The sequence below is a fragment of the Cottoperca gobio genome, chromosome 11, assembly GCF_900634415.1.
Source record: "Cottoperca gobio chromosome 11, fCotGob3.1, whole genome shotgun sequence".
Taxonomy (NCBI): Eukaryota; Metazoa; Chordata; class Actinopteri; order Perciformes; family Bovichtidae; genus Cottoperca; species Cottoperca gobio.
In genome coordinates, this window is record NC_041365.1 from 2714431 (window position 1) to 2729020 (window position 14590).

Sequence of the window (14590 nt, forward strand, 5' to 3'; positions counted from 1 at the left end):
AGAAAACTCACATCCTTGGCAAAATGTATCCAATTTCCATTAACACTGCCAAAATCAAACTTTTTCAAATTAGAAAGCCAGAAATGTCCCTAGTGAGGCATAAGGGTTAGAAATTGACACCTACAGTATCACGTACCAAAGCAGGGGAGTCTAGGTCGTTGGCAATCCAAGCATATTGTTACGCAAGAGGGGAAATCATCTCACTGTATCTCAGCCCTGTAGGTATTGTTACAGGGTGCACATTCCTAGATAGACATTATGGCTCCAGGCGACACACTCTTACCAGCCCGGTTGGAAATGTAAGTGCTTGCTCAGTCAAGAGGAGCCGCTGCACCTCCAAAAGGCCTAGTTTCTCCACCCTACTGGGGATTTTCCGGAATGTTGGTCATATGCATTTAATAATTCCTTTTTGTCCCACAGCGACTTGGCACGAGTTGTCCTTCTGTGCCCTGCGCTTTCTATCTCAGACATATACAGCAGGGCTGAGCTACGATGCCACTGAGTCACACCAAGGCATTCTCACTGTTGTTACTCAATCATACTGTTTTCCCCGCAGGATGTAAAAATATAATCAAGGAAAAATGTGGTTCGTTGTGAAGCTTTGGGGAGCTGCTGTAGAGGGATACCCATCACAAGATTTAGTCTTTCTGAACCCTAAAAGCTCTAAAATGTAGAACATCAAAGTGCTCTCTCAGATAAAAGACATTTAGTCACACTGTCAGATGGGATTTGAAGACTTGTTGCATAGTAAGTAATATTCGTAAGCAGAATATATATATATATATATATATATATATATATATATATATATATATATATATATATATATATATATATATATATATATCATATAAAAGTGGTGGTCCATGAATGAATGAAGAGCTAATTACCTGTGAAGACGCATCAACTGCTGTTTTTTAGATTGCGTTTTGTCTGTGAGGTGATCTGCTCATGTCTGATGCATTTAACAGTTTCAGTGTGCCATTTTGAATATTTTGTTTACTTGCTTGTATTTCATCCTAACTGTGATATTGATCTCCTTGTTTACCGACTACAATCAAATGTAAATCGAATTAAATCATCAAATAACATGGCGCAGAAATAATGAAATAGCGAGCTGTATCAACTCTTCTATCGAGTTTCTTTTATTATTTCCTGAACGCAAACAAACTTCTTCTCTAGATCTGTCCTTGTGTTGCACTACAACTGTCTTTAGTGTCAAATAGCTTCTTCATCCTATTTTGTTTCTGTAGTAATCAACTGTGGGGACCCTGGAACGCCAGCCAACGGGCTGAGATTAGGCAATGATTTCACCTATAACCGCACCTCCAGCTTCCAGTGTGCTCCTGGTTTCAACATGGATGCTGACAGAGCTTCGACTCTTATGTGCACCAAAGACCGCACCTGGAATGGCACCAAACCTCTCTGTAAAGGTAAAGTTGTGTAGAGTGACGTAAATGACAATACATTGATGAGATGCGTGTAGTTGTGTTACAGATATTCTTGTACTTACTCCTGTCTGGAACGCATAACATTTAAACCAATATGCAGAATCCATGAAGTCCTGCAATGCCTCTCTGTCTCCCTGCAGCGATCATGTGTGGTGCACCACCTATCATCCCCAACGGACAGGTCGTCGGTACAGAATTCATCTGGGGCTCTAGCATCAGCTACTCCTGCAACCAAGGTTACCAGCTGTCCCTGCCCACTGTGTTAACATGCCAAGGCAACGGCAACTGGAGTGGAGAGAAACCCCAGTGCTTCCGTAAGTGGCACCACGCTGGAATGCCCAATTATACATATCATTGATGTGTCTTTGACATTTGTTTCACCCAAGTATGTCCTTTGTGTGACATTTCGCCCCCCCTTGGAAGATATTAAAGTCCAACATGGTTTGTGGGTCGACTCACATTCCCTGTTTCCTCCTTCCTTCTATATGTTCGCAGCTGTGTTCTGTGGAGACCCGGGGATGCCGGTCCAGGGGAAGAGGGAGGACCGAGGATTCACCTACCTCTCCTCTGTCTCCTTCTCCTGCTACCCTCCCCTCGTCCTGGTGGGGTCTACCAGGAGATATTGTCAGTACGACGGCACCTGGAGTGGCACACAACCCTCTTGCATAGGTAAGCTGCTTGTTTGTCCAAATATGCAACATCCAATCTTCAATTTGCAGCATGAGAACAATTTGTCCCCTTTTAATTGCCCTTTATTTAGCTTATCAAGGCAAACACCGCACCTTTTGAGCCTGCAATTTTTGAGTGACAGTCATTTGTGAAACGCGACGCGGCCACCATTTGTGACCTGCATGCAGTGCTTGGCGAAACATCCTTACGAAACCTGCAGTATCAAATTTCACACTTTTGTTTTGCCCGTGTCATCAGAAATATTGTTCGTTGCTGCAGTAAACATCCCCCAAGCAATACGCTTCCTTAAACAAGGAAGAGTAATAACATTTGAGTTACATTTGGATGCTGTAGTTAGAAGTACTCAAGGAAATCACACTCTGTGGTCCGAAAGAAACTGCGAATGAAGTACCGTGCATTGTTCCAGCCCTTAGGTCCATTGTGGTATTTAAAGTGTTTTAAAAATATGCACGCATGCCGTCCCTTTGACCCCATAACAGTTAGTTTAAACATTAATTCATTATAGCCAAAAGTCACCATTAACTCCACTTCCTGTGCATCATTTATCAGCCGCTTTGTTTAGCCCCTGTTGGAAAAACCATGTTGCCTGGCATGTGGGAAAGGTCAAACTAAGATTTAGTGGTACGTAATAGATTAAAAAACAAGATGAATCTCCAAACACCTTTTTTAGTTGCTATGAATTCCCTGGAAAGACTGGCCTCTTGTGGCTGTTTTGTGTGTGTGTGTGTGTGTGTGTGTGTGTGTGTGCGTGTGCGTGTACTATAAATGTATGCATGTTTGTTCTTCACAGAATTTCACACCAGATCTGTGAAAAAAAAAGTTATTTCTCATACTATACAATATCACTAAGGTTATACATCTATGTGTCGTGGAAGACTTATGTAAGATGGGACCTTACACACACTTACAGAATTACAGAATTGGTGTGTGTGTGTGTGTGTTTCAGATCCCACTCACACTACCTGTGGAGACCCTGGCATTCCTCTCTTTGGAAGTCAGAACAACACTCAAGGCTACCAGGTGTGAACATGTTTCATTAAAGTTTGCTTGTTTGCTTGTTTTGAAAACTATGTAGTCATACGTGTTGCTTCTTTCTAACTGTACCTCTGCCACAGTGTGGACTTCAAGGTTGAATCAATGAATATTGAGGTTATGAGAAAGTAAAGTTATTCTTTACACATTAAAACTGTGCCACAGTCAGTGCTATTAGCATAATTTAGTTTCCCTGAATATGTGTTTAGAAGCCTCCACCTATTCATTATTTATTAGTTTGCTGATATTTTGTTCAATTAATTCACTTTCAATTGTTAGTGTATGAAATGTCAAAGAATAGAGAAGAGAGCCCAAAGCGAACCAAACCGAATGACACCAAAAATAAGCAATTACCGACCTGAAGTTTTTAATAACATGCTTATCACCTTTTTGGACTAGCAAGCCCCAAAACAATTGATTTTAACAATTTCATTTAATTAAACTGCCTTTTCTTTGTGCAAAAATCTTCTTGCTGTTATGTAGAACATTTCTGCTCATTGTCCAGTCCACGTTCTCACGAGCTCATGTGCGTCCCCCTCCAGATCAGCAGCACTGTGTTCTTCAACTGCAGAAAGGGCTACTTACTTCAGGGCTCCATTTCCCGTACTTGCCTGCCCATCCTCACTTGGAGTGGTTTTCAACCCGAGTGCATTGGTAAGTACACACTCTGTTCATATTGTAAAGAAGAACATTTGTATTGTTAAGTGGAAAACTTAACGTTGAGCAAAAGTTTGCATTACTCAAAATCACTCCTTCTTATCTGTTGCTCCTCTGATCCCTCTCCCTGTCATCTCCTCGTCCCAACTTTAACCTGTTTCTCAATCTCTTATACTTTGGTCTCTTTAATCCTTCTCTCCCTCCATCTCTCCAGCCCACCACTGCAGCCAGCCTGAGCTGGCAGCCCAGTCTGATGTGAGAGCCATTGAACTGCCATCCCTTGGCTACACACTGATCTATACATGTCAGCCCGGCTTCTACTTGGCCGGAGGATCAGAGCATAGGACATGCAGGTCCGATGGGAGCTGGACAGGAAAACAACCTCTCTGTGCAGGTATAAACATGGTTACATTACAACCATACGGGAACATGGAGAAATACTTGATATTAAATATGCAAAGACATGCATACACTTTCACCCTTTTTGCTTTTGCCACGGCTACATTTCTACACAAACACACACATAGATACATTCACTAAACCTCACAGGACTACAGATGCGTGCACATGGCCACCCACTTACCCACACAGATGTATTACACACTTACAACACTTGACCTCACATTTACAATGTGCCATTAGCATTCTCTATGGAAACCACTGGGAGCTGTGCTGATGCAGGATTCAGTGGTGACTCGGGTTGGAAAATTGGGGAATCGGCTAATGTTGATGAGTAGCTGTCTTAACACTTGCTTATTCCCAGACACATGCCAGGGTAGGATGGCCCATCCATCACACAACGCTACTGCATGGAATTACACACACCCACACACACACACACACACACTTTGAAACATTAACAAGGGTGAAGAACCTGATTAGGCCAATGCATCCCATTGATTAGGTTAGCAGAAGTACCTCCTATAAATGGAGAGGCAGCGTTAACAAGGTCTAGCAGACAAATAGACTGCCATTAAGACACCCCCAAGCATTGACCTAAATACATATAGGAAAAATAGAGCCTTCGACACACAATTACCGCGGGTAGACAAATGCTAATAGCTTACAGAGAAAGACGTACTCAAATGGGACATCTGCATGATGATTCCCTTGTCAAGTCGTTGCTGAAATATAGAGGGTGGTGGGTATTTTTAAGGCCATGCCATTAAGACTGAAGGAATGAAAGAGAACTGGGCTTTGCACATACAGGATATTAACGGCACCTGTGGGTGCAGTGATGGGAGAGAAGCTCAAACGAGTGGCAGCTAATAAAGTCCAAGGCTTGTGGGAGGGTGTGTGCATATGTGTTTGTTTGTGTCTGTATACATTTATCCAAGGTGATGTTTATGCTCATAAACTACCATCAGTATACCTGTCTTTGTTTGTATTTGCGTGTGAATCCCTTTTGGCTCTGTTTGCCTGAGTGGGTGTGTGTTTACTACCGCGGTGTTGTCCTTCGGCCCTGTGTGAGCAGTAAGGCATTATTAAAGTGTTTCCCTTGAAGCCGTGAAACTGTGTCTCTGACTTAGCCGGTGCCCCTCAGGGACAGCCCGGCTGCTCTTTGAAGCACGAGTCAAGTCCTGTCGCAGACAGCCCTCGCTCTGTCCACTGCAGTGGTTATTAATGGTAGAGCTGGACAGGAAGTGCTGATGGTGACATTCCTCCTACCGCAATGACCTTAGGGCTGTTTAAAAAGAAAAACAATTACCTTCTATGTTTACTTCCTGAGGCATACACTGTACATGTTTACAGGATAAACTTGGAAATGATTACTTTTTATTTATTCCGTTTTATGTTCTTCAGCGGATAATCGCCCGAGTGGTCAGAGCCCCGTGGGGACCGTGCAGGAGCCACCCTCCAAATTACCAGGTAACACAGGTTTACATTCACAGACGCTGCAAGTCTCTATTCTGTGTGTCTGTGCTTCTCATTGAGAATCTGAAGATGTTGTAGATTTGACTTCTTCATCAAAAACAAGTTTAATTTTCCTTCACTTGTAATTAAATGACAGTATGTGTCCGGTTTAACTCTCACCCTGTTATCTGACTTCACTTAGTTATCTCCTGTCCTCAGGTCACCTGACACATCGCACTTTGTTGTTGACAAAAATATCCTCTATCTCCACCCTTTTTGCCTCTTTCAGTCTCTGGTGATGTATTTGCTAAGAACTCTCTCTGGAGGGGATCCTATGAGTACCTGGGAAAGAAGCAGCCGGCTATGCTCAGCATCACTGCCTATGAACCCTTTAGCAACCGGGTTAACGGGACGCTCATCGACCACAGCGGAGTGGAACTGAAACTGGCAGGTTGGTACTCCAAAGGCGGAAGTCACTGTCAAGACCATCAAAGAAGTCTCACACATACTCACATGACTTCATTGTCATACCGGAGACCCACTGGGTTTTTATCTAGACAGACAATGTCAGATAAATCACAATGATGACAAGGAGCAAGGAAACAGTGCAGTCCCTGCATGGAGTAGATCAGGGCTGCTGTTACTGCAGACATTTTTTATTTTTTTCTTCCTTGTGGCATAATCACCGTGCAGCTGTGATCATTAAGGCTCGGATATGTTTTACTACACTGTGATGAAGATTGATAGTGTGCAGGTACAGAAGAGTGAAGTGTCCACGCCGTTACAGGCTTTGGACACTTCACTCTCACTTGTAGTAAAACATATTTTTTACAGCTACAAATTGCCACAGTCTTGTTATGTTTGCACAATATACAACTTACATTCCATTATTTTAAGTCATGTCACATATACATTTTAATAAATCATATATTTGAAGGATCTCTTTATACTCTATGGTTATATTTGATCCTGCGTAACGCGTATTGTGTGTGAAGCCGAAGCCTGACAGTTCATTCATCTGTGCCATAGACCTCCACTGTTGTCCAGAATCTTAAAACCTCCTCAGTGAGCCACAATGTTGCACGAGGTGACACTTCCTTAAGTGAATAAATAGGTGAAATGAGATTCATTCATTTGACAAATTTGGTGACATCATCCTTTCATCTTTGGGAAAATGAAAGGTGAATCCACAATGTGAAGTGTTTGCTCACACATTTTATTTCTAAAGTAATAAATGAACACGGTTCTTGATTTAACCTCTATGGATAATTGAGAGCAAGCTATCATTTAAAAGGATGTTGAGAATATACAGCATGTAATAAAAACAAATGCTCTAGATGTTCCCGGTGTGTGCTGCAATTGTGATGCTTCTATTGCTACTAAAGTTGTATTTGAGACTTTCTGTCATCAATAACAAAGAAGGGCTGCAAGACGCAGAGTCAACACAACATGGTGGGGTGATGCCATGACCAGAGGATGTATCATTTAGTTTTTGAATTCCTGTGTGTGTAGATATATCCCATAATCCTTTTCAGTCGGTGTAAGTGTGGCAGTTGCTCCGAAATAACTGTTTTTCAAAACCTTTTTCTTGTAGGTACATATAAAAAGGAGGAAGCTCAGCTGCTGCTCCAGGTCCACCAGATCCGAGGCCCTGTGGAGATCTTTGTTAACAAGTTCAAAATCGACAACTGGGCCCTAGACGGACATGTAAGTGCAAGTCCAGGGTCAGGTTCAATACAGCACGTCTCTTTGTAACTGCAGAGATGTCACATCACACTCACACACACCTTTTTATTTTTGAAATATGCACGAGCACACATACACACTAACCTTGTCACTCTGGGGAGATGGAGGGCCCACCAAGAGTTTTCTCTTTAATTAAAATGTCAGTTAAATCATTGCATGGTAATCAGAAGTCGACAGACCCCCTCCACTCCTCTATCCCGTATTATCCCCCAACCGCAGGCACCTCTAATGCACACCCACTCCGGATATAATTAAAAAAGCAGGTCACTGTGTGTGTGTGCGTGGGGGTGTGTGTGTGTGTGTGTCTGTGTGGGTTTTTATGCGCATGCTTCACATGCAGCACTTGAGTGTTTACATACAAGCATGCTGTGCAAAGTGGAGTATTCCTTTTGTGTAACATCCTCGTGTGTGTGCGCAGCAGCGCGGCTGAGTGTGTTTATGTTTGTGCTCTTGAGCAGAAAAACATCATATTAAATGTCAGCTATAAGAGCACCTCTCAGCTCCTTTGACATATTTCATTTTCTGCGTGCACCCGCTGCTGACACTTTGATGATACTTTCCTTTGTAAAGCCTGGATGTGACATATAAAGTGTCTGTCTTCCATTCTTCTCTCTCTCCCTAGGTGTCCTTCATCTCTTCATCCAACTCCTTTGTGTACCAGGGATTTGTCAGAGGAAAAGGCTTTGGCCAATTTGGTCTCCAGAGACTGGGTGAGTGAGCTGTCCACTTGGTTATAGAAACCACTGTGACCAAGCGATCTCCTAGAGGACGACTGTATGTCTGCGCTTGTTTCCTGTCGTCTAGATTTCTATCACAGTGATCTTTCACTTAAAATATGTGTAGCGTCCTTTAGCTTTGCTGCAAGTTCTTTCACAGCGAAATGCAAAAACACTTGTGGAGAATGTGGCTGTAAATCCAGCATTCACAGAGAGGCTAACACGGTTCAGAAACGTTATTATTAGTCAGAAAAATGACATCCAAACGCACACACACGCGCACACACACACACACACACACAGCTTTCAAAAACATTCTGGAGTTTGTGGCTAGTGTATTGTTGACGTTGCGGTCTTTGCCATGTCAGGTAACCCCACATATTGCAGTTTTGATACAGTAAATATCATCCATTCTTTGCTGTGTGACATTCTTTAGTTCCTTCATCGTCTTCAGCTATGCTGTCGTAGATATAGACATTTCTTTCAAAAGGCAAATATTCTGCTTCATGTTCGTGACCTATAAATCCCACCATTGTGATCCTCCTCGCTACAGTCTGTATTCAGCCAATCCTTAGACCGTGTGTGTGTGTGTGTGTGTGTGTGTGTGTGTGTGTGTGTGTGTGTGATATTTATTTCCATGGTTTGATGCACCTACAGCTGCAAACACTCCCCACTCTTCTGTCTACAGTCGATGAGAGAAACATGTGATAGATGTGATACATATTGTTGGAACACCGCTACACCAGTATCTCCATTATGTTGGGGTATTATAAAATCATAATGTTAATAACTGGCACTACAATGAAGTCGGTGCATCAGCTCAAAAAGACTATGACTTAATTTACACCAAGTCGCCTCAATTGGAGCACCGACTAGTAAAGGTTGAAGGACTTCAGAAGTCTTTGATAGTAGAAGTTGGCGATATTCACAGGGAACCGCAGTGGCACAAGGTCCGTGGAGAGAGACGAGCAGTGCAGAAGGAGAGAGAACACACGACTGTGTTTTGGTTTTCACACCTGTGAAAAGTGAAGTCAGCTTGCAGGAAGTGAGGGAAGGTATTGACACAAAGCATCATGGGAAATTGAGTCCAAAAGCTCAATCTCAACACTGTGAGGATTCCAACAATGTGTTGATGTGCATTTCAATTGGTGCATTTTTGAAAAGATGCTGTAATTAGTTGATTGAAAAAGGATGGATGATATGTTTCATATTTGGTGTTTGCCAGTTTACAGCATTGATATACTTCTGCCAAACACTCACAATCCAGTTAAAGGTGAGCATGGTGTGTTTGGAAGTAGAAAAACATACTAATTGATGAATGTAGCTGCTAAGATGTGCTTAGTGATAGAGAAAAGTTTTGGGAGATAAATGATTCTTTCCGTTTTCATCACCCATTTCAAGTGTTTCTATAAAACCCCAAAAGGTAGACTTAATCTCACTCCTGAGTGGACACACAAGATTGCAGAGTGAGCTGATATACATTAGATTGAATATGTACTTGTGTGTTCTCCAAGTATGAAAGCCTTCATCAGCCATCAGTGGTGGTTAATTAAATAAAGTCATTTAGCTTTGACAACCTTAGCCTCTCAGAAAGTCCCCGTGGAACAGGGTTCAGGTTGGGATGCAACACATGAAGGAAAAAGGCAAAAACTGTCATGTCATGAGACATAACGTTACTTTTCAAGTATATTTTATATTCCCTATTCCATATGGGACATAGATCTTATATTATCTATGCAAACGGTAAAGCAGATAATGCTCATGCTGCTGATTTAGCTGTTTTCTTTTTGCTAACGCTGGTGAGGGTGACGTACAGTAATTCACAGGAATGCAGCAGCTTTTAAAAAGCAAATCCCAGATTGGAGTGGCTTCCATGTTGGTTGCAAGGCAGAGTGAAGAGCAGAAGTTTATGTACAGAAATATGGATGGAGTTGACCAATTTGAAGTTGGTGTTAACACAGATTAAGTGTGTGTGTGTGTGTGTGTGTGTGTGTGTGTGTGTGTGTGTGTGTGTGTGTTTGTGTGTGTGTGTGTGTGCACGGTACAAGTTGTGTGAACATAGTGAAAGTGGATGTGAAAATCTGCTGTAATAAGAGAGGTGCTTGAACAGCAGGTGCAGAAACCGCCCCCCCACCAGCCTGCCACAGCTCACTGATTGAGCAAATACAGAGGGCTGGGGCTGGTGCCAGGACATTCATGTGTATGCGTGTTTAAGTGTGTGTGTGTGTGTGTGTGTGTGAGAGAAAAGTGGATGGTGGTTGGGTTTTTTACGTCTTGGAAATAATCCTACTCAATTTGTCCAGATTTTCTTATTTAGTTTGATTTTAGAAGTGGTGTAACTTTGCGAGTGCAGTTTGTTTGTGTGCTCGCGCTCATACAGCAGGGGGTTGATTGGCAAACACCACAGAATCCCCCCCCCCTAATTGAATTCCTTCTTGTTTGTCACTCGTCCTTTATTGCAGCTTTTTTGGCATTCTGCGGAGAACAGGTGGGCTGTCACTCCTCCACTGTTGCTGTTGCAGACACGCACACACACCTCCCTAAATTGGAGAATGAATCTGAAATGACTTAATAGCTGTCGGCCTTTGATGTCAGTAATTAGGAGTCATTGTTAGGATAATGGAATTTGACGTTCCCAGGGGGGAGAAATGGAAATAAAGCAAAGTAAAAAAATTGTCTGCTCGGTCTATTATATACAAGTGGAGCCTTCCTGACAGCCCTCCGTTATGTTTCTATTATATTTCACTGTTCTGCTGTTGTTGTTTATTTGCCTTGAACTTTTATCACAAGTTCTCGGTCGAAAGGTGAGGAAGATAGTTTGTTTCTTTTAACTGTGTTATTTATGGGCTTTACTGCAGAAGTAGTATTGTACTGGAATGATGCTAAAGCAAGGGCTCGATTTCCTTTTTCTTTCAGGGAGTTTAGATCCCAACAGAGACAACCAAGGATACAACTTTGCGTCCAACAGCAGTTCAGTGGCGGCAGCCATCCTAGTGCCTTTTATAGCCATGATCATTGCAGGCTTTGCTCTGTACCTCTACAAACACAGGTAAGCTTCACACCTTCAGCACCTTCATCATCTGCAAGCTACATTATATCACTACTTTAGTCCTGATATATACAAGCAAGCATTTTTAGTCCAGGTGTAATTCACCTCTTCACAGCTGTTGTCAGATAAGCATCTTGCTTGATGTCTCTTATAAGATACATTTGCATTCACCCTTCAAAATACATTCCCTTTTTTAATCCACTATATGCATATGTTGACCTCAAAAGGAGAGAAAACTCCCCTCCCTGCCTAGAAAGCGAACTGGTTCATAGCAGGGACACAGACTGCAAATCAGCAGAGACAAATACATATTAGAGCTGAAACCTTTGGACCAAAAATGGATTGACAAAATATAGAAAGTGGATAATCCATTCAAATCATTTATTCCTCAAAGATGCCAACGTCTGGTTCCAGCTTCTCAAATGTGATAATATTTACCATTTCAGATTTTATACTGTTGGTCAGACGTTTAAAGATGTCACCTCGAGTTGTTTTTCACTATTTGCAGATATTTCTCTCATAATCACTAAGAATTAGAAAAGATGAATCAATTATGAAAATAAAACTTAGTCTCAGTGTTTATTATTTTGTTACATTTCAGGAGAAGACCCAAAGTCCCCTTCAATGGTTACGTGGGCCATGAGAACACTAATGGACGAGCTACGTTCGAGAACCCGATGTATGACCGCAACATCCAACCCACTGACATCATGGCCAACGAGACAGAGTTCACAGTCAGCACAGTGTGCACAGCTGTATAGCAACTGCTTCCTCCAGAGGTGAGAATCCAAAACTACACCAGGTCATGTGGATCTGTGATAAAGTAAGGACTTAGAGTTTCAGGCATCCTTGGATCCACAATTCTCTGAAAGTAGATGAAGTTATCACCTTGTGGCAAATCGCACATCCAAGGCATCAAAACTGCTGAAGCAACACGACACAGATTCTCAGAATCCAGTTACAAACTAACCCTTTTACACCGTCCCTCTAGAATAGGATAGAAAATTGGATTTTATTTTTTTTGTCCCTGTTGCAACTCCTTTGATCTGCTTCTCTCATATTAATAAATATGGCTCGGTTTATATATACTTTATTAAAACACACAGAATATGTTTTGTTTCTGTTTCTTAAACACTGATGAGAATATTACATTAACGCTTTTTTTTCTCCTCTCTTCTCTGTGATTTCCCTCATCTTCATCTCCATTCTTTGGGTTATTGCTTTCCCTTTTCTCTTTGTATATATCACCATCTTTCTTTGCTTTTTCTCTATATATTTTCCTTTTGATTCCTCTTCTTTTTTTGCCCTTTTTGATCCAATCATTTTCTTGTATTGTCCGTTCCCCACACACCCTTCACCCCTTGCATTCATGCATTCATCCATGATGCAGTTAGGGGAGGAGAAGTGCGCCACATCTTTGTCTGCCTGCCAGAAGAGGACATCCATAGTTCCTTGAGCAGAGGGCAAGACGAAGATTATTTTATCCGCTGAAATACATTCAAGAAACATCTCAAGTGGCAAAGGCTCTTACCCGCAGCAGACGAGAAAAAAAAAGAAACCATGTGACGACAACGACTGTAACAATTGCCAACAACAAAATGCTTTTTGTAGCTTTACATGGTTTCTTGATCATTTTCCATATTTTGAGGAAAAGCTTCCTCCTGAATCTGCAGTCGGCAGGAGTTCTACTGGAAGTAAAGCTGTGATGACTTTTCTCACCGCCCTCCGCCTAAACCCAAAGGGATTTTTTTTTTGGTCAACTTTAAATCTTGAAATTGACCTGTAGCTAACAGAGGTTTCTGTGCAAGTTAACTGTACGGCGGACAGCCCCATGTTGCTCTGAGTGAGTCAAAGAGAGACCGTGTGGACTGTTTCTGTTCACTCTGCTCTCTGTTTTCCATTTGCTTTCTTTGTTCCTTTTTTTATGCTCTCTTTTCTACACTGCTTGCTTTCTGTGATGAGTAATTGGGAACCCTGTTGTATCCCGACTGTCTGCTCCTGAGGCTGTTGAAAGGTTTCATCGAAGGCCTCAAGTTTCTGGCTGAGGATGAATTAAAAATTCAGTACGTTTTGAAGGCCATGTTGGAAACACACATTCTATCACTACTTTTTGAGCTTGACTCTTTTCTCTTCTTTTTTGAAGCAGGGATGAAATTGTGCTTGCGGAGGCAGCTGTGTCCAGAGCAGGGGTTAAAAGGTAGCTAAGGCTGCTGGAAAAAAAAGCACTTAGTTAGATTGTAGAGAGTTACTGTGTATATGTGAGAGGGAGAGAGTGTGTGCATGTGTGCGTTTCTGCACACAGTTGTGGCGGCTGCATCTGCAATCTACCCAAAATACCACCCGTCTCTTCTGGCCCCAAAGATTCCTCCGAACACACGACAGATACTTTGATAACATTTCACCACATTTATTTTTATTTTAAGAAATTCTGAGGTTTGAGATTGGGTTCAGGATAAGCACTATACCTGGACGCTCTGAACACCAATTAAAAACAAAAAAAAGATACCCAGAGCAAACGCTGACAATGTATAGATCCACTGAGGAAACTAAAGGCAGTGTCAGTCTCTAGTTCCAACTTTCATCCGCTTCCTCTTCGTTTGTAGTGATTCATGTGCAGTCACTTCACATGCGTGTGTCTGGAGAAGCCTGGAAAGAAGAACTCTCTAACTGATGCACCCAAATTAAAATGTAAAAGAGGCAACACTGACAAATTTCCTTTAAATTTGGATTGGATACGACTTTTCTGCCACTGTCGCTTTGAGGAGAAAAAAAAAGACATTTGCTGGGTCAAACTGCAATACATTATATTTCCATGGATATATAAACGCCTTGGGACCACATCTCTTTCTTTTTTTTAGGCCTTCATTTTCAAAAAAGCAGAACAAAATGTGTAGCACCAAGCAAGTCACAGAGCAAGACGTGGCACAGTCTGGCCCGGCTCACAGGTTCCTACAGCTTGATGGTACGTACTGTATTTTCTAGAGATGCAGTATGGACTCCCTAAACTTGGCCTTTTTGTAAAACAAAGATCAAAGTGTGGCCATGTTTGAACTCCCTCAAAATGTACCAGTGAAGGCGCTTGAGCCTGAAGAATGGATGAGTCCATGATGTGTTCCCCCTGGATTACATTCAGGTCTTTTCCTTCGTCTTCGCTCGTCATGGATACTTTGCAGAATGCTTTCCTCGGTGCTTTGAGAGCAGGGGAGTTGCCCGCATACTGATTACTCCCATGCATTAAATTGGAAATGGTAAATATGTTAAATGGTAAAAAATCGTTATGCCTCAAATGCGAACACTCCTTAAATCTGTGGCAACTGGGGAGCGATACACCCAAAATATTTTGAAAGTGCGACACAGCAGGGAACTGTCATCATCTAGAGCAGCAGGACTCGACC

The 14590-nt window shown here is 42.1% G+C and overlaps 1 protein-coding gene across 1 annotated transcript in view; it reads left to right on the forward strand.

The window, feature by feature from the left end:
- csmd2 (CUB and Sushi multiple domains 2) overlaps positions 1-13957 on the forward strand; it is a 217229-nt gene extending 203272 nt beyond the window's left edge. The window contains exons 60-72 of the mRNA XM_029443772.1: positions 1254-1433; positions 1592-1765; positions 1947-2120; positions 3088-3161; positions 3716-3827; positions 4045-4224; positions 5634-5699; positions 5974-6135; positions 7279-7391; positions 8053-8140; positions 11063-11195; positions 11797-11974; positions 12586-13957. Coding sequence (XP_029299632.1) covers positions 1254-1433; positions 1592-1765; positions 1947-2120; positions 3088-3161; positions 3716-3827; positions 4045-4224; positions 5634-5699; positions 5974-6135; positions 7279-7391; positions 8053-8140; positions 11063-11195; positions 11797-11956 — 1616 coding nt within the window. The 3' untranslated portion in view covers positions 11957-11974; positions 12586-13957. The remainder of the gene's footprint in view (positions 1-1253; positions 1434-1591; positions 1766-1946; positions 2121-3087; positions 3162-3715; positions 3828-4044; positions 4225-5633; positions 5700-5973; positions 6136-7278; positions 7392-8052; positions 8141-11062; positions 11196-11796; positions 11975-12585) is intronic.
- The last annotated feature ends 633 nt before the right edge of the window (positions 13958-14590 follow it).